The sequence below is a fragment of the Brachyistius frenatus genome, unplaced genomic scaffold (assembly GCF_029030835.1).
Source record: "Brachyistius frenatus isolate BFR_SWC_R1_liver_20210118 unplaced genomic scaffold, ASM2903083v1 Contig_6, whole genome shotgun sequence".
NCBI classification, from domain to species: domain Eukaryota; kingdom Metazoa; phylum Chordata; class Actinopteri; family Embiotocidae; genus Brachyistius; species Brachyistius frenatus.
The window spans coordinates 9,768,609-9,787,629 of record NW_027210605.1 but is presented as its reverse complement, the minus strand read 5'-3'; the positions used below and the strand labels follow the sequence as shown (position 1 = coordinate 9,787,629).

Sequence of the window (19,021 nt, the reverse complement as noted above, 5' to 3'; positions counted from 1 at the left end):
TTCAATGTGTAATTTTAAAGCAGTTCTTCATGACACAAGTTATATTATCTTTTACCTGCAAATACTGCATCATTACTCAACAATTGTAATATTTGTTACCCGCCTTGATCAAACAGAAATGTCAGAATCCAAAGACGCAGTACCAAATATAGTAGAACCATGTGTCTTGGCTTCAAGGCATCATCTGTCCGAATGCAAGCCTATTTATAAAAGCTTGAGTTAACTTACTTAACTTAAATCACTTGGATGCAGTCTTTGACAGGACAAATGTAATATAAATACACTTTTATATCAACAACCAGAGCAGCCCTGACAAAAAAAACATGTAGGCAATTATTATTTTCCATAAATGGCAATTGTGCTACAAATATCTAGAACGAAAAGAAAGCCTTCACATGTTTTTTTTTAATAATAAGTAAATCTTCCCAAATAAAATACTCCAGAACTGGCAATGAAATATTAATTTCTTAGAAGCATTTATGAGTTAAATACATCAAAATGACATTAGATAAATAAAACGATTGGTATTTACAAATGCACTTGGGATATTCCTTAAAAAAAAACAAAAAAAAAACATCTGTCATGCAAACTCGGCATGCAGGGAATCATGCGCACGTACAACCAGAAAATTACGTTTTGTGACACAATTAATTAGTATTTTTTTGACCATTGAAATACGGTCTGCAACCTTTGGTGTGACAATAATGTATTATAGGGGGCAGTTTAGGAAAGAAATCACCCAAGTCCTATTCACAATATACATAATGTGGTTAGTGAACTGATGCAAAGCTTTGCTTATATTTCCACTTGTAACCCATCTATTATTCCCTGTGCAGAGTTTAATGCAGTTGAGTGCAAATGTATGCCGAGAACAAATGCAAGTTGCAGGACCATTAAGTCAACTTACAAACAAACAAATACATGGTTTACATGTTTACATTGCATAAAACGTGTGACATACAAGAACATGTTTGCTATAGTAACTAATGCAGCTCTGCAAGTGGTACAACAGCTCCCTACTCCGAGCGGAGGCATACTTTAGGTAAATATAAGCACGGAGAACAAAACATGGGCCAAACCGAGAGAGAGAATCTCAACATGTAACTTATTATTTCCACTGACCAAATCTCACGGATGCTGAAAAGCGTATTCCAGCTGTAATTTTCCACAAATACCAAAGCTGAGTCCAGAGCTTTTCAGTGTAACAGTCCAAACCTATCCCAGTTTCCCTATTATATATTTTATTACAATAATCATGTGACATGACCGTTAAATTTGATCCACCGGCTGCTGTTTCATTCCAAGAAGCTTCCCTATTGCTCCATGATCTGAATAATGCAGTAATTCATTTCAAACCATATCACGTAGCAAATATGGAACATATTCATAGCTAATGCTATGGTTTCACTGCTCTCCGCTGGGAGAAAAAGCCTTAACAAACCACATAATAACTCTTTAACCCTGATCACAATCTAAACGTCACGTTTTTTGACAGTCTGTGGTTCGATGGTAAAACATGAAGCATGAGATTACAGAAGGCTCAATCTAAAGTAAGTGCTGTCTCCTTTATCTCCAACTTGTGCCACAAGGGCATACACTTCTCAAGGCTTTTGTGGGTGGCAGATCTGTTTGCTGATCTTTGATGGAAAGCAACCGGGGGCACAAAAAAAACAACAACAACAAATGAGTAGACAGTCCATGCAGTGCTGCGCGCCATTTACCTACAGTAGGCTGAACACACGTCTGTGACCCCAATTTAAGACATCTCATGGGCTCAACACACATGCACACACACGCACGCACGCACACACACACACACACACACACACACACACACGCGCACACACACACACAGCTGCACACGACACTGTAGCGTCCCTCAGACACATGGGTTGTAATTTGGAGAAACTGCAGAGTTTAGAAGCCAATCTTGCCACGCGTTATGGAGTAGCCCAGCTTGGCTTCGTTGTTGATGAAGGACATAATGCCCAGATAGGTCTCGATGAGCAGGGGTCTTTCTAGGATCAGGACTCCGTTAGCCCGACCGGGGATGGGGTGCTCCTTATGGGCTTTCTTCACTGCCTGCACCAGCTGGGTTCTGAAGTTGTCCATCTTGGGAAGATAAAAGAAAAAGAACATGAAACCAGAACACTCATTCAAACATTTTACATTTGTAAACAATTTGTATCTTTAAAAAATAAATAAAAATAGGACTCAATGTTCAGACTCAGATGTCCTGGCACCACTCTAAAACATGGAATAACAAATACAATTGAGACTTTACAGCCAAATTAGATATTTTTATTGCATGTAGCAACACTAACGGGTCTGAATGAGAAGAAATCCCCAGAAATCTGCTCGAAGCTTTATTGTTGCCTCGTCAATAAGAGATAAACACATAGCTTTGAAAATAAGGTGACGACTACACAGATTGAAGTTGTATTAATAACTAACCGTTGTCACAAAGGATGAATTATGTCTTCAAGGCAGCAATCAGTCTATTGCCCTTAGTTGGCCTGTGACTGATAGAGATGCTTTTGTTGCTTTTTGTGCATGTGAATTTTAGTGCTGCACCAGTTGGTTATCTTTACAGTTAACAGAAAAATGTTCTCACATTTCAGACTTTTAATTGCTTATAAGTTAAAAAAAAATGAAATAATAATCTATACCTGTACCGGCGATACTCAACTCTACTCACTTTTGCTACCAGGCACTTCTCTGGAGTTTGTTTTCCACTGCGGGTAGTACCCCCTTAATATGGCATCGTTACTATAGCAATGCTGCATGAAACCGCACTGACGTCATCCTGAACACTACATGCACACATGCTAAGTCCTTTCGTCGGCAACTTGGCACTACTTCACCTGTTTTTTTTGTTTTTTTGCAGGTTAACAATAATTTTAAATTGCGGTGAATTTAGAGGATATGGCTGCCGATGTAGCTTTTCCAGTTAGCAATGTCAGGTTTGTGCGGGACCTCCCGTGTCACTCACACAGTGACGCCTCTGTGACGATTCTCTCTGTACAGTTAGTCCTTCTAGTAATGGCTCAGCTTGTCTGAAACCTTGATGGAGATGATCCCAAAAATAGGACCAGTTACCTTTTTCCCCACTGGAAACCCAAAACAAGTGATTTGAGTTGAACCCTGCTGGTAGCGGCAGTGAAAAAGGGGATCAAATGTCTGTTCAGCCTCATTTAGTTAAAGGGGTTGTTGTACCTGGCAGAGAGAGGCCACCTTCTCATCAGCGTGCGCCATGGGATGCTCTGTGAAGGTGGCGTAGGGCATGTCTGTGGACCAGGGGTTCCAGCGGTTTAAGAACGACGCCCGGGGACGTTTGTCCCACTGGACACGAATCCCGTAGCCCTCTCTTCTGTGAGACAACACAACAGTCTTAGTGTTACCTCTAAGGATCAGCTGCGTATTATACTGGCCAGCAGTACACCACAGCACTGCCACCAAGCTGAATTATGCGTATTTAAAGAGAAAGCCCAGTTCTAGACCAGAATTCATGTTAAATTTGTATCTGCCCTTTCTGACTTTATAACTGTCAATGTTTTTCTTTCCTGTGCATCATTTAGAAACACATAAATTAAGGTTTTATCACTAATTTATGAACATAAAATATTAAAATACTAACTATAATACAGAACTTGAACAGTCATTTTAGGATTTACACCTACACTGCAATAAAACCATGTGGCTTCAATATTTCAATGGTTACCCACGCCAAGTGCATGATTAATACACTGGCATTAGTGGACTCAGAGTAAATACAGATTCTCTGTACAGTTGGCAGACTGACACACGTTGACGTACTTGTTGAGGGATTTGGGGGGAAACTCAAACTCGCCCACTGAGATGGTGTCTACGGCGTTGAGAGAGATCCTGATAACTTGCTGACACAACAGGTTAATGAAGTCATACTTGCACACCAGCAGGGACCTGCACACAAAAACAAAAGATGCGACACCATGTCAAATGTTAAGGCTATACTGTATTATGTCCTCAAACATTTGAGATTACTGTTTGACTCACCTATCAGTAATAAGCACAAGTCTTTCCCTGTCGTTGTTCCAGTGGTCAACTCTGCAGAAGTCCCATACAAAATTGACAAATGTAAGTTTTTGACAGTTATAAAGCAGAATATAAAAGATGGCCTTGTGTAAAAAATAATCACAACTACTCTGGAGCCTAATTAAATATTCTACAAACTAGTCTATAGCCTTAGTAAATCTCCAATGAACTAGTCTGTGGCTTCAGTATACCTCCTGCTGAGGATTTCATCCAATAGCAGCTCATCCTCTTGTTTCTGGCTGATCATTAACAAGTGACATGCTGGTGAGATACTTACTCAGCTAGCAGCCAGACGCTGTGCACCTCTCCATCCTCAGATGGAAGTGCCACAGTCCTGATGTCACTCACAGCCTGCTCAATGGTACCTGGCTGAGATCAGCATCACAACTGTCAGTCATCAGCATCATGTTGGAGACCATCCCTCCCTGTGATGTGTTTGTGTAACTCTGACAATATATTGTGCTGCACTGACGCTTTGCGTGTGGCGCTCGTGTTTGTTTACCTTTAAAGTGCACGAGCGCATTAATGAGGGTGGTGCAGGAAGAGATGCATGCGGGTCTAATTAAATCCAAACAGGTCGACATACCGATAAACGCGACTTACCCTGAAAACGAAGTAGTCCTTCACCTTCGCCTGCATTGTGGGGTTGTGCACATGAAAAGGCGTGAGCGTTTGTAACGGGGGGCAGCAGGCCACGGAGGCTGCGTGTCCGAGGCTTCGACCGCCGGCCTCCGGCGGCGTGAAGGCAACCTCGACCCCCTCCTCGGTTTCTGCAGGGTGGAGAACCGCAGCGCCCGGACTCTCCGGGTCCATCGTGTCGTTCAGCTGAAGCATGATGGAACAAACGCTGTTCGCGGAGCTTCCTGACGATCTGCGCCAACAGTTAGATTACAAAATGCCCCTCCGAGGGTGCAGACGCTCCCATCGCGCAAGAATAATGTTTTGATTGTGAGAGAAACGAGGAAGTAGTTCCCTCTTGCTGCACTTCCTCCCTTTGATTTCCTTCCTCTTAAAGGGACACCGTGTTTTTAACCAAGCTAATTACAGGAACAGGTGTTTGGAGTGGATGAGCCCACTGTAATAATTATCAGGGTTCTTATTACCAAATAATCTGAAGCTGGGTGTTAATTTGATTATTTGCATCCTATTACGCTGTTATTATCATCATGTAGCTAATCATAATGTCTGTATTTAAACTCCACATCCTTAGCGTGCTCCTGTTTTTTTTGGCCCACATCCACTGACAGTGTCAACTTCAGTTGGACTGTATTGCTTCATGTTTAATGTTTATGAAGTTTGAAGTATATTCAGTAGCTTGATTATAATCTAAATACCGCCATTTGGTAGATAGCCTATAGCTAAATAGTGTCTCTGAAGACGGTCTTCATTTCATTTCATAATCGGTGCTGCAGGCCTTGTGGTATTTTGTCTTTTCGGGGATAACAGCTGTACCTCCCAGAGCAACTTGCTGCTAACAGTATTTTTCTGAAACAGTGTGGGAAACCAGCAACTTTAATGAGAGTGGATTCTAACAGCTCAATAGTTTTTCTATCATAACATGGACTCAGATGTAGGCCTATGCAAGTGCTTGCCGATAAATCACACTTTGATCGTCAGTGTGATATGAACGTGTACGAATTGCAACATACTGCCTGAAATGCAATGAATAAGAAAAATCACTTTATTTGCACGGGTCATGCATTCACACTCAGCATGCAAACATTTGACCCATCAGATGGGCCATGCCATTAGTGATTTGTTTAATTGGTTGGTTTGGTATTGATGTGGAATTTGTCCAATGGTAGCATATTCAAAATGATTATTTCATTATATATTCAGTGTGCATATTAACTATTCAGTGTCTGTGGTCTATGTTAGCAGAAAGACATAGGAACTGTGAAGTTAACTTGCACATTTACATATTTGTATATTTATCTCAAGTGTTATCGTCATCGCAATATTGGACAATGTTATTGCATGTTATATGGCAACAGAACTATTGAAGGCTTTTCAGCATGTCTCATAGTACCATAGATTTGTCCTTTTGTTTGAGACTTGGCTTGTCTTTGGGTTAGTCAGTCTACATACTTTTACCAGCAATTTCATATTTTGTAAGATTTTGTTGTAATAATATTAATTGTATTTAAAACCTTACCATGAATGGGGAATAACCACCCTTAAAGCATTATTGTAAATAATACATGATACATTTTCTCTGGGTATGTTGACACAGTTGCAGTTTATCATTGCTTACTGGCTGCTTGCTGTACATCTAATTCCTTCTCCCTTTATATAAAAGCTGGATGATAAAGCGGTGCAACAACAATGATTTTTTTCCCCCTCACCTGCATATGAATCCAGAGCTACTACTAAATACATACAGTAATATAAAGTCATACATACGTCATATTGTTACAGATCCAATTGAAGGATTGTAGTGTTATGAGAAAGATGTGAAACAGCCCAAAATACCCTTAAATGGTTACAAATATTCAGGATTCAGAACTTCACCCCAAACTAATTATTCACTGCTTTAAAAAAACCACATCTTATAGAAGAGATTATATTGAGCATTTTACTTAAAGACATTAATTTATTTTGATTTCATAACTCTAACATCCTATTGATATTTCTTTCTGCATATTTTATATCCATTATCTATACCCGCTATATCCCAAACAGGGATGTACCCGAAATAGGCTACTTATACCATATAGCCAAATGCAAATTTCAGTTTGTAGCTTCGGCCGAGGCCATCAACAGTGTACAGATTAAACTTTGAAAATAAATTTAATGAAAAGTTTGTGTTGCAGTATTACAAAAAAAAGACAGATACACTCATTTCCAACTGTAAATAGGCTATATATACAAACAATTCATCCAAATAAGACATTTCCAACCAGACATGATGTGTTAATGCTGGTCAGCTCAACGGGACTGAAATTTAACTCAACAGTCCCCTCTAGTGGAGGCTCTTGGTAACATTGAGGCAGAACTGCAGATTGATAAACGGCAAACTGTTAGTGGTTGTGGTGGATTGTGATTAATGTTATATGATAAACCAACATTTAACCACAAACAAATAATTTTCAGAGGTGAAAAGATGTTGTCTTGTAAACATATTGCAGTGTTGATGAGGACTTTTTATTACATTACTTTCAGTGCTTTCTTATGTTGGCCTACTGTGCAGCAGATTATGCACTGATGTGTTATTGTCTCTTAATAAAGTTGTGACTCTATTACAAGTGCATGGACAAATGCTTTCTGTTTGTCATGATTTCTTACAATTTCTAATAAATTTAAAATGAATGAATTGAGGGTTTTTTTCCCCGATTTTTTAAATGTTCTTATCAAAGTTTTGTTTCCTGTTGTCACAGGTGTTGATGCCATTACAAACTCAGTCAACACAGTCCCACGGATCTGTTTTCGTTTGAGAACCTCTGAGTAGCGTCGTCATATTATGACTTGGTTTTGAGAGAGACTTGTTAAGGCGGTAAAATGAAGCTGTGGTGAAGCTATGACTGCTGCAGCCTCCCAAGAATATGCTTTTAGAACCTTGTGTTGTTGCCCTTAAAAAGCTGAACCTTCTTATCATGATTCATTTGTTGAAAAATTTAAGAGAAAATGTTAATTATTAATTGTCCAACTCTGCCTTCTGATATCTTATCAGTTAACAACAACTGGAGGGAGCTGATACATTTTTGTTTAATATGCAACTCACATTTTTGTATCAGGTTATAAAGTGTTTTGTATTGCGCAAACAAACACACACACACACACACACACACACACACACACACACACACACACACACACACACACACACACACACACACACACACACACACACACACACACACACACACACACACACACACACACACACACACACACACACGTACGCCATGAATATTTGGCTTTCTCAGTCTTCACGTACCCTCATAAATAATTTTATGGTTTTAAGCGCAAGTGACTGTGGAGGAAAGTCCATCACAGTCAGCACTTATTGGTCCTTTGTCGTCTTTAAGTAGTTAATTAAAACATCTGAGGTGTGTTTGGGCTCTTTATCCTGCTACAGTATGAATGATGCCAACCAGAGGGTGCAACATGTGTCTGAAGAATGGAGGGATATTTCTCCTTGGTCAGGGTTTAGTCTAACTAGTCTAGTGGTCTAGTCTCGTCTCAGCCCACACCAGGCATCTGTCCTTGTCTTCCCTCTTCAGAAGCGGTTTAGAGACACAACTCATCCTCTCAGACAACTAGTACCTTTGCTGACTGGAGTCTTGTGTTTTTTTATTTAACAAAGTCTGTATCTCATGGAATTTTTTTATATCTCTTAGTGAAGCTTGATGTATTGGTCTTCTGATGGTGTGTTCACTTTTAGTCTGCCTGATCCTGATCGTACTTTTGATACAACTGATTCAGTTTCCACAAAGTGTTTTAGAGCACTGTGCACTGCCCCTTTAGAAACCTCCAGTCTAATCATGATCTGGTGGTGAGAAGTCCCCTCTTTACTTACAATAATGATCAGACTTTCATGTATTTTTTATGCCATGTTTCCAACTATTAGAGGCTACTCATTATTTAGTGTTCAGCTGGAAACTTGAGGCACAGCCGCATTTATAACAGTTGAACAACAGCTTCAATTTAATTTACCTGAACAAGCCTCTGATGAGTTGATCAAATCCGCCTCATCTAAACATGTGATTCAGTGGGAAATCTGACTTTATGTTAAAAAGAGTCACACATTTTCTTTGATTTGTTTGCTCACCTGGAAATACTGCTGGATCTTACAAATTCAATTTTTCTTGTCATACTTGATGTGTTTTTAAGTGTTTCTAAATCCTTAACATTTTGATTATTTTCAGGTTTTTCAGAGGTGTCAGCCCTTTGGGCCCCGCTGTGTGTAGCATTTGAATTATGGAATTTAGATAAACTTATTTTTTAAATATAGTAGATCATTTATGTTTATGTGTGTTCATGTTAATGAACAAGTTTTATTTCCTGCATGTCTTTAGTGATAAAACAAAGATCCTGGAAATGATTATCAATCGCTGATAACCCAGACACTATTTAAGGTTGGGATTACCACAGAAACTACAAAGTAGAACTGCATAGAGTGACACTTGAAGAACAGAGATGAAAATGTTGTTTCCATTGTTGCTGCTGGTCTGCTCTCTCTCCATAGCTCAGCTTCAAGCAGAGTCTGACAACGAAATTATTCCACATTTAAGGCAAAGTGAATATCAGGAAAAGGAGCCAGAAAATAACTCGAACCTCCAACAAGCCTTGCCACAGGACATCCATGCCGTGTTGAGAGAGATGAGTGCCTTGTTGGCTGAACTGAAGGTGGAGATGAAGTACTTACAGAGAGAGAATGAAAGTACAGTTGTGTTGGAGTAATAATGGCATTAATACTAAAGAGTATGTCTTACAATTTAATCTTTTGTTGTTTGTTTTGTCTTTAGCACAAGCAGCTAAGGTGAGTGTACTTGAGTTGCAAAAGACAGAGTTGGACAAGCTGAAGCAACAGTACCAAGGTATGTACTGAGCAATATCAATTGGTTATGTCAAAATTATACATTAGAGACAACAATGGCACTACAACACAGTTATTCTAGATATATTTGCAAGGAATTTTATCAACACATGACATAACCATATGATGCAATGTATTCAACTAAAGCAAACCTCCAGTAAAACAGTGAAAATAAAATACATGAATCAATGTTTCTTACTGTGGAGAAAGTGACTTGTTTCACATGGGCACTTTCTCAATTATTTTAATTTCAGCACAGGCAGGAGAACTGGTCACCATTGAAGCCAGAACAAACCTCACAGAAAACCAGGTGGAGGCTCTGAAGAGAGAAGGAGAAGGTTTGTGAACTTAGAAACAAGCTGATTATTGCAACAGTCCCATCACTATAACATCAGTCACTTTGATACATGTGTTCTCTCTCAGTGAAACAAGTGGCTTTCTCAGCCTCTCTGTTGGCTGCAGGCTCTGGAACTGTTGGACCATTTAACGTAGCAACAAATCTGGTCTTCAGATACATTGCTACAAATATTGGAAATGCCTACAACCCAAATACAGGTACTCAAACTCACAAATTTAAATAATCAATTAGATTTAACACCAATCTGTTTGACAATTCACTATTTCTATTCATTGACAAAAACATGTCCCACAGGTTTTTTCATAGCACCAGTGAGAGGAGGATACCACTTTGAGCTCTACATAGGTGCACATGGACATGCTTCACATCCTTCAGGTGCTGTGTTGGTCAAGAATGGACAGCACATTTTTACAGCATATGCACATCAGCCTTCTTATTATGGGAGTTCTGCTAATGGTGCCACATTATTATTAGAGGTTGGAGATGTTGTGTTTTTGCATCTGTTGTCTAACGCAAGGATTTTTGACGATGGAAATCACTATAGCACCTTCAGTGGTCATCTGCTTTTCACCATGTGAGCCCCAAACAGCTTTTATTTTTCTTCAGCTATATATGGTACCCATGCACACACTGCAGTAGTGTATTAATTCTTACTGATACCATATATGAAGCTGACTGACACAACTGCACAGAAACAACAAAATTCTTTGTAACAAGAAAAGCTTCATAAGTTTTTCATCTGCATCTCTTTCTGGATTTGATTCAATAAGCACAGTAACAGGGAATGATGGAATTCTTGTGCCAAATTTTATTCACATTAAATTAAAGAAGTTCAGGAATTCATGTGAAATGCTCATACATCCTTTGACCTATCTGACAATATGAAGAAATACTCTTCTTCACCTGGATCCAGATCAGCACCAGAAACTACTGATGGGCTGCTCGGACCTCAGCCTCCAACCAAACCATCTCACATTTATTGTCTGATTCTTTACACTGATAGACTTTTACTTTGTTCTGTAGAAATTTAATGTCTATGTGCTTTTTATATGAGATTAAAAAAATCCCTCTGTACCTTTGATTACATGATAAAAAAGCTGTAGTCTTTTTTGTTTGTAAGTATCTATGTATAGGAACACTGTACCAGTATCACATTTACTCTCATTCCCAACTACAATATTTATATTCTATATGAAAACTAGATTACAAAGCTTTGCAGCCACCATCATTTGTGTATAAAATGTACATTTTTCTCATTTTCTCTTACACTTTATGCTCATATACAGCATTATTAGCATAGCTTCGATTTTGTTACGAAGTAAACTATCAATACCAATTATTTGCAGAAAATTAAATACATTTTTCGTAGCTGTTATTATATATAAGTGTTATTATGTTTGAACAAGTCTCATACCTAATACTCAAATATAAATAGTACTTTTCTGTACACGTGGTGAGTAATTATAATTTGTTTTAAAAAGCAATACTACTGGGTTGCCCTCTAATTACATGGTTGGTAGTTTGATTCCTAGTCCCTCCTGTCCACATGTCACAGTGTCCTTGGGAAAGACACTGAACCCCAAGTTGCTCCTGATGGTGGAAGAGAACCTCACATGGCAGCTCTGTCGCCACTGATGTGTGAATGGGTGAATGGCAGGCAAAAATTGTAAAGGGATTTATAGACCACTCAAGTAAAAGGACTTAAAACAATTGCAGACCATTTACCATTTGAGCATGGTTGATGGAGGAAGCAGAGAGGAAATGTTTTAGAATTAGTGTAAGACACTATTTACGCAACTTTGTACAAAAATGAATTGTAAAAACAAAACAAAACTAGTTTGGCTCATTAGCATACTGACCTATGCTAATCCGCACAACCCATTAAATGGGGCTGATGGTTTTGCAGAAATACGAAACTAAATAAGGCCAAATGCTGGTGCAAGATGAACATTTTGAGAATCAGAGAAGTTGTTGCAAGTTATCCTGAAGAGAACATGATTGACTGCACCATAATTTTTGACATGGCAAATGAGTGATGTGATGAAAAGTTGAGGAGTCTGGGGGTGCTGCTGGTGTGGTATACCCCTCAGTTGTGTTTTATTTAACCTTGAATATAGCAGGTCACATGATTACATTTTTTTGTAAATTCAGGAGCTACATTATCAGCTGTAAATAAATTTGCTAAATTAGCTCACAGAAGACACTACGTGGAAAAAGGGGGAATGTGTACTCCTGTCAATTCTGCATGGTACACATGGGGATTTGCAGTGTTTGCATACGATTTTTGCAGGAAATGCATGGTTTGTGCAGCTAACAACGCATCAGAAGCTATTCATATGCCAAATGCTGGCCGTCCACCACCAGATAAACCATTTGACCATTTATGATGGAGTTCATTGAACTAACACCAAGTGAAGAAAAGAAATACTGTCTTGTTATTGTTGACATGTTCAGTAAATGGGTTCAAGTTTTTCCATCTGCTAAACAGGATGCCAGTGCAGAGGCTGAAGCTCTACGAACTGAAATAGTTCCTAGCGACAACAGACCAGGATTTGGTTTCGGTCAAAGGTCAGAGGTTTCAAGCTATCTGGGTTTTGACATACGTCACTATTGCTCCTACCATCCACAGAGTGCAGGTGCTGTGGAGCGTGAAAATGGCACCATCGAAGCAAAACGAGCAAAAGAAAAATGTGATAAAACGGGTCTCTCGTTGGTAAAAGCACTCCCATTGGTGCTTTTCCACACGTGTAAGTAACAAACATGTTCGCAGTTCATTTGAAATTCTGTTCAGGAGACCACCACAGACTGGACTAGGTCCAATCAAACATTTTATTCCCACCACAACATCATGTGATCATGAGATGCTAAGATACTATGCCAATCTGTCTGCCAATCTGTCAACATTGCAACCACAGGTGAAATGTGTTTTGTCATCTGCAGCCACAGCTGTTCTACACAACCAGGAGACTGGCTACTAATCAAGGACCACAGGAACCAGAGACGATATCATGGTCCATTCCAGCTGCTGCTATCCACCGAAAAAGCTGTAAAGGTCACATGTAAGGCTACTTGGTTCCACGCCAGCCATTGCAAGCTCGTTCCAGAACAATACGACGACATGGAGCCCTTCACTGATCTCCCGAACAAAGCGGCTGAAGCCCACGGGGCATTACGTCTGTAATGAATGGTGTCAGTTATGAGTGCTTCTACCACAACAATGCTAAAACCGAGCACGCAGACCAGATGTTGGTTTCCTGGACGGTGTTCTTACACCTGGAACTGCACCACGGCTTGTCAAGTAGACAACAGGACACACAGCAAAACCAGCTACCAACCCGGTGTCGGGTTACTTGCTGAACAAGTCGGCGCCATCCCCAACGTGTATTGGTTTTGCGGAGGAGACAGGCTGCACCCTGTCCTGCCCGTGAACTGGACCCGTCCACCTGTGCACGTGTAGCCTCAGCTCAAAATGAGACAATCCTATGCCCATCGTTGTCTTCTGCGCAGAGCAGGAAGAGGTCAGTCTCATCCGACCCATTAAGTGACGGTAACGTCTACATAGATGCCATTTGGGTACCCCGAAGCGTTCCCAATGAATTCAAGGCCCGAAATCAGATAGCAGCCGGCTTTGAGTCAATTCTCTGTTGGTGGTGCACAATTAACAAAAATGTAGATTGGATCAATTACATTTATTACAATCAGCAGAGCTTGGACCAGACACATGGCTCATGGATTGGTTTAACTCAATGTTTGGTAAATGGAAATCCATCATTCTGACTGCTGTCTTATCAATCATTGCGCTGGTGATCTTTGCCCTGATAGGATGTTGCATTATTTCTTGTGTCAGAGGTCTCATTGTTAGAGCTATTGATAGATCTGTCTCACACCAAATGGCTTCTCTAGCTGAGAAGCAGCCACTCATGTCAAACAACTCCGATTTGTTCCTTTCACCTTATGGCTATGACAACATTGATGATTCTGAACAAACATCTTACGTATAACAATGGCTGATACACATTCTGATCATGATTTGTTTGAATTGGTTCCATTTACACCAGACAACACAAATTATGCATCCAAAACTCTGAGACTGCAATTAACTCCACTGGTCACTCTGCGCATGATCACGTGTTATTACAACCTACGTGATCCTGAACTCGGGAAAATATTCACTCTACACATTGCATCATATTCTCTTTCGTTGATAAACTTTGTCCCTCCTCCAATCTTCCCTCACGTTTTTATAGTCCTAACATCGGCTGGAGACCACACATCTCCAGGTGGGATATACATTGGAGCTGGGAGACGAAACATGCGTTTGAAGGGCAGGCAACACAATCTCATTACCTTCACAACTATCTCCATGTCTGTCACCCCTGAGCTTGCTCATTATACTACATACTATAGTGTAACATTTTTATGACATATTGAACGACATTCTAATGTATGATATTTTTATCATATTTTGGACAACATACTATAGTTTGACTTTTTCATGATTTTTTTGGACGATATACTATAGTATGACATTTTTATGACATTTTGACAACATACATACATGACATATTCATTACCTTTTGGACAAAATTATACAGTATTACATTTTTATGACATTTTTGAAGACATCATAGTATGACTTTTTCATGACTTTATGGATAACATAATATAGTGACTTTTTTTTTACATTTTGAAGGACATACCATCATATGACATTTTTATGATTTTATGGATGACATACTATTGTATGATATATATATATATATATATCCTTGCTGTCTCCACGCATCTCGTTTCCCATCAGTTTTCTGCTATGATGATAAAATCTATCTATCTATCTATCTATCTATCTATCTATCTATCTATCTATCTATCTATCTATCTATCTATCTATCTATCTATCTATCTATCTATCTATCTATCTATCTATCTATCTATCTATCTATCTATCTATCTATCTATCTATCTATCTATCTACCTACCTACCTACCTACCTACCTACCTACCTACCTACCTACCTACCCACCCACCCACCCACCCACCCATCCATCCATCCATCCATCCATCCATCCATCCATCCATCCATCCATCCATCCATCCATCCATCCATCCATCCAAAATGCAGATAGCTCACAAATACACAAAGGACGCCTCATTTAAAAAGCACACAGGTTTTATTGCATATCAATTTCATGTATAAATTCTTCATAGCATTGGAAAGATTACATTTGGTATACATTGCTATTCTACAGAATTAACATCAGAGTCATATCTTTTCAATGAAATTTCTCTAAAGTACATCTGCAATAATCACAAGCATCAAAAGAACTGCAATTTCAGAATTGTTCAATATTATTCTACAATCCTTTATTGTTTTTCATTATGTCTTCTTCCACAAGTCTTTTCTATGTCGTTCAGAACCACCTTCCCAAACATATGTAGGCAGTCAGAACTTGAAGTCAAACCTACTAACCTAACCACATGTACAATAAGTGCATCTACGGATTTATTATTTTTTTTATTTTCTTTTTTTTCTCATTTTTTGATTTAATACACATTTCACAAATGGACATCATTATGACTGCTAAACACGTCATGCACAAGAACTTTTTTTTGTTTGTTTTCCATAAACATAACAGAGGCGATATACAATTCAGATTTAAACAAAACAAGCACCATCCATTTAAACCCATATTTTTCAATGATTTTTTTTCTTCAGACAAATGCACCATTGTTTTTCATTCTTTAAAATACTATACAGTTAAAAAGAAACAATGTATATTTTTACTTTCTCCTGTAACAGTGGGGGCAAAAACAGCAACCATGTTCTATTATGCTGAAACATATTTCAGTGACCATCTGCCAGAATACTTTCTGAAGTTGGCAAAATGGAAAACTTCAATGCCTTCAATTCCTTTGCTTTACACAGCGCGTACTTATTACAGTAGTCCATGACATGAATTACTACATATAGTCAACCAAAAAACTTAGTGACCCAAGTCTTTACATTTTGTAACCACAAGTTGTAAAACAACGTGTTTACCATGAATGGAATCTCATTCAGTAGAATTTTAAAAAGACTTCTGTCTTTAGAAAAATGAGATGATGCAGCAGTCCGAGCATCACACTACCACCTGCTGTCGTGAAGAAAAATTACAGTGCTTCTGTTCGTCTTATCTCTCCACGTCGAGCACAACCTGCCCATCTTTTGAAAGTGAAACCAGTCTGAAAATGTATCTGTATTCTAAGTTTCCAGAGACCTAAGCCTCATCATTTATGGCTTGGACCCATATGGTTTAAGTGCTAGTTTGAAAATACAGCATCAGGCCTAGTTTTGAAAGTCCCAGTATGAAGGGAGGAACAGTGATCAACAATGCTCACCCCCTGCCCCCACCTCCTGCAGCTATCTACAGTAAATTACTCATGCCCTCTATGGCATAGCTACCTTGTGGACCACATGGAATAGGTTTCCAGTATGATCTTTGGAGAAGAACAGGGAATTTAAAGTAATTATTATCAAGTGTTTCTGTTTTCCCCGTCCAGAATCAACTGGAAATGTTAGATGGACCGACCAGCAGAATTAAGATGTCCATTTTAATACAATCTGTGGTTAAGTTTACTATCTTCTTTAATGAGCTCCTTTCTTTCGTCTTGGATAACCATTGATTCATATTCATGCAGATGTGTCTGTGTGTTTTAGACTATTGGACCATGTCATGTTGGACAACTCATTTTAAAAAGAATATTCAATGGTTACACTACACATACTAAGCGCCAAACAGAGGGGGAAAAGGAGCTTGATGTTGTAGAAACAAGTCAGATTCAAGAGTGTGACAATGTAATGCCCTTTTTCTGACATTCATAGTGAAAGTTGTCCAAGTCTGCCCCCCAGAACCCTTGAACCAATTTAAACAAGACACATTTAGTATACTGGGTAAAAAGAATGAATTAAAACAAGGTGGGAAAAAAAGACTCAACACTGCAGGACGTTTCAATTCCAAATAGGACCTACAACTAACTACAGCTATATTTCACTATAAATAAAAACAATTAATTTCATGGGTTCTTTCCATTTTGGCACACTGAGCCACCAGAACCAGAGATTCAGAATCTCCCTCGCGTTCTGATCAGCGGTCATTCCTTCAGCAACAAGAACAGAGGGATAAAATGACTTTTCTTCATTTTCACTCCTCCAGTCATGACAAAAACAACCAAAAAATAAATACATACACACACTGAAATCAAATATATAAGCGCGTAATAAGAAAAAACAACAACTATGACAGCAAATGCAAGCCCCTTGGAAATGAAATGATTGTCAGAGAACAAAACATTTTCTATGGGTTATTTGGCACATACCACTCTTGCTATGAACATCTAGGTTATTTTGTACATCATATGACAATATCATACAATTTTGGTCCTTCTCTAAAATAATTATATTAACAATTTAGCACTGTGGTGCCTACAAAGAAACAATACTGCGGTATCTAAGAGGAAAGAAAGTAATAAAATTAACAAATGACGATGAATTAAACAAGCAGAGAAAGACTTTCCTCGTTTTTTTTTTCTTTTCTTTTTAGCATGATTGAAATTAATTTTCAGCATGATCAAATTGAGTAACCAATTACAACGGCTAGTGGCCCAGATAGCTCATTAAAAGCACATTTGAACATCGAACATCGTTCTCCATGTAATCATTCAAAAATCAACAGTCTACTGGATCTGTCAATTCGTTAAGTAACATTTTGTGTGGTGCTGTTGTTGATTCTGCTGTTCGAACTGAAACAAGATTGGTACATGAGTCACCCATGTTTGGTGGGGGAAAACCTGGAGACAATCGTGCACACGCCCGCTGTGTTCCTGGTGAAACAGTGCCACTGTCGGGACATGCAGTGCCAATGCAGTACTGATGCTGCAGTGTTTGTAGTAGGCGGTGTACAGACTTTAGAGACATGTCAGTCATTAAGTGTCTTTACGAGAGCTTTACAAAGGCTCTCTGTGATGCTGTGGGGAGCCTTGTGCACTTGGGGAGGATCAGAGTAATGCAGAGTTTCAATGCTATTGAGAAGCATTCATCATGTCCTTCACATCAACAGGAGCTTAGCAGTGCTTTCTCTTTGACAGAGTCTTGCAAGACCCCTCATCAAGGGACGATCTATCCCTATCTCTCTCTGTCTCTCTCTCACTCACTCACTCACTCACTCTCTCGCTCACGCACGCACACGCACACGCACACACGCACACACGCACACACACACACACACACACACACACACACACACACACACACACACACACACACACACTCATTCTTTCCATCTTATCTTATGTGTATGACAATGAATTCTTCTCCGGCCTCGACGTCTTTCTACTACTCATGTCCACTCAGTCGCTTGTTTCTATCCATTTGCGAAACTAATTGTTCCTCCTCCTCTTCCTCCCACCTTCTCTCTTTGTCTCTCTCGCCTAGATGTGGTTGAGTGGGTGAAAGCTGCTCGTCTCAGACGGTCCACCTCCCATGCTCAGCCAAGCGTCCAGAGAGTTCTGGGAGGGCGCGTGCAAAGGGTTGTTCTCTGAGAGAGACAGCATCATTGCATAAGCCTGCACGAGAAGATAGGTGACTTTTAATGAAAGGAAACTGCATAGTTCAATACATAAACAGCTGTTTGGTAACATTTCTCTTCATCCAGTGACCTGTCAAGAAATTAAAGGATGACTTTGGGCCTTATTAAGAATAAGACTGTTTGATCACTGTTGCTTTGCTTCCATGTTCCTAAATCTCTATAAACTGTGATTATCCTTTAATTTCTTGACATGATCGTGAGAAGGATGTTTCATTAGACTGTTTTAAAACAATATATCATAGAAAAGATGACAGCAGTTTACAGGTAATGTTAGTAAGTTGTGAGAGGAAAAGGCTTTGACAGGGTAGAAGAAGAGGTGCTGTTTACTGTGTACAGTTTCACCTTCAAAATAAAAAAAAAGATCCATCTCATCCCTTATCCCTTATCCACTGGACCTATTTTGTCCTTCCTCACGTCTAATCAAAA

At 39.2% G+C, this 19,021-nt stretch overlaps 3 protein-coding genes across 10 annotated transcripts in view; 1 reads left to right on the top strand and 2 right to left on the bottom strand.

Annotated features, from left to right (window-relative positions):
- Nucleotides 1-1,869: 1,869 nt before the first annotated feature.
- On the bottom strand, nucleotides 1,870-5,068 carry tprg1l (tumor protein p63 regulated 1-like). Its single transcript, XM_069689116.1, has 6 exons — nucleotides 4,678-5,068; nucleotides 4,352-4,443; nucleotides 4,036-4,086; nucleotides 3,817-3,942; nucleotides 3,217-3,370; nucleotides 1,870-2,112 (listed from the first exon to the last, which is right to left on the bottom strand). The coding sequence occupies exons 1-6, from the start codon at nucleotides 4,906-4,908 to the stop codon at nucleotides 1,918-1,920; spliced, it is 849 nt and encodes a 282-aa protein (XP_069545217.1). The 5' UTR covers nucleotides 4,909-5,068; the 3' UTR covers nucleotides 1,870-1,917.
- A 4,328-nt stretch (nucleotides 5,069-9,396) lies between these two features.
- LOC138615514 (complement C1q-like protein 2) lies at nucleotides 9,397-10,549 on the top strand. Its single transcript, XM_069689179.1, has 5 exons — nucleotides 9,397-9,457; nucleotides 9,543-9,614; nucleotides 9,868-9,951; nucleotides 10,037-10,168; nucleotides 10,266-10,549. The coding sequence occupies exons 1-5, from the start codon at nucleotides 9,397-9,399 to the stop codon at nucleotides 10,547-10,549; spliced, it is 633 nt and encodes a 210-aa protein (XP_069545280.1).
- A 4,574-nt stretch (nucleotides 10,550-15,123) lies between these two features.
- prdm16 (PR domain containing 16) overlaps nucleotides 15,124-19,021 on the bottom strand; it is a 183,301-nt gene continuing 179,403 nt past the window's right edge. For 7 of the 8 annotated variants that reach the window (XM_069689088.1, XM_069689089.1, XM_069689091.1 and 4 more), the window contains exon 16: nucleotides 18,472-18,572. In XM_069689088.1, the coding sequence (XP_069545189.1) occupies nucleotides 18,560-18,572 (13 nt within the window). In that variant the 3' untranslated portion in view covers nucleotides 18,472-18,559. Of the gene's footprint in view, nucleotides 18,573-19,021 lie in introns of all 8 variants that reach the window. The other variant, XM_069689094.1, reaches the window with a different exon arrangement.

Bases quoted from the DNA above. Each gene is read 5' to 3' on its own strand.
- LOC138615514 (XM_069689179.1), top strand. From the start codon at position 9,397: ATGAGTGCCTTGTTGGCTGAACTGAAGGTGGAGATGAAGTACTTACAG. The intron at 9,952-10,036 runs GTTTGTGAACTT...GTTCTCTCTCAG, and splicing joins TCTGAAGAGAGAAGGAGAAG to TGAAACAAGTGGCTTTCTCA. The intron at 10,169-10,265 runs GTACTCAAACTC...CATGTCCCACAG, and splicing joins TGCCTACAACCCAAATACAG to GTTTTTTCATAGCACCAGTG.
- tprg1l (XM_069689116.1), bottom strand. From the start codon at position 4,908: ATGCTTCAGCTGAACGACACGATGGACCCGGAGAGTCCGGGCGCTGCG. The intron at 3,371-3,816 runs GTACGTCAACGT...GTTGTCTCACAG, and splicing joins CCCCCCAAATCCCTCAACAA to AAGAGAGGGCTACGGGATTC. The intron at 2,113-3,216 runs GTACAACAACCC...TATCTTCCCAAG, and splicing joins AGGTGGCCTCTCTCTGCCAG to ATGGACAACTTCAGAACCCA.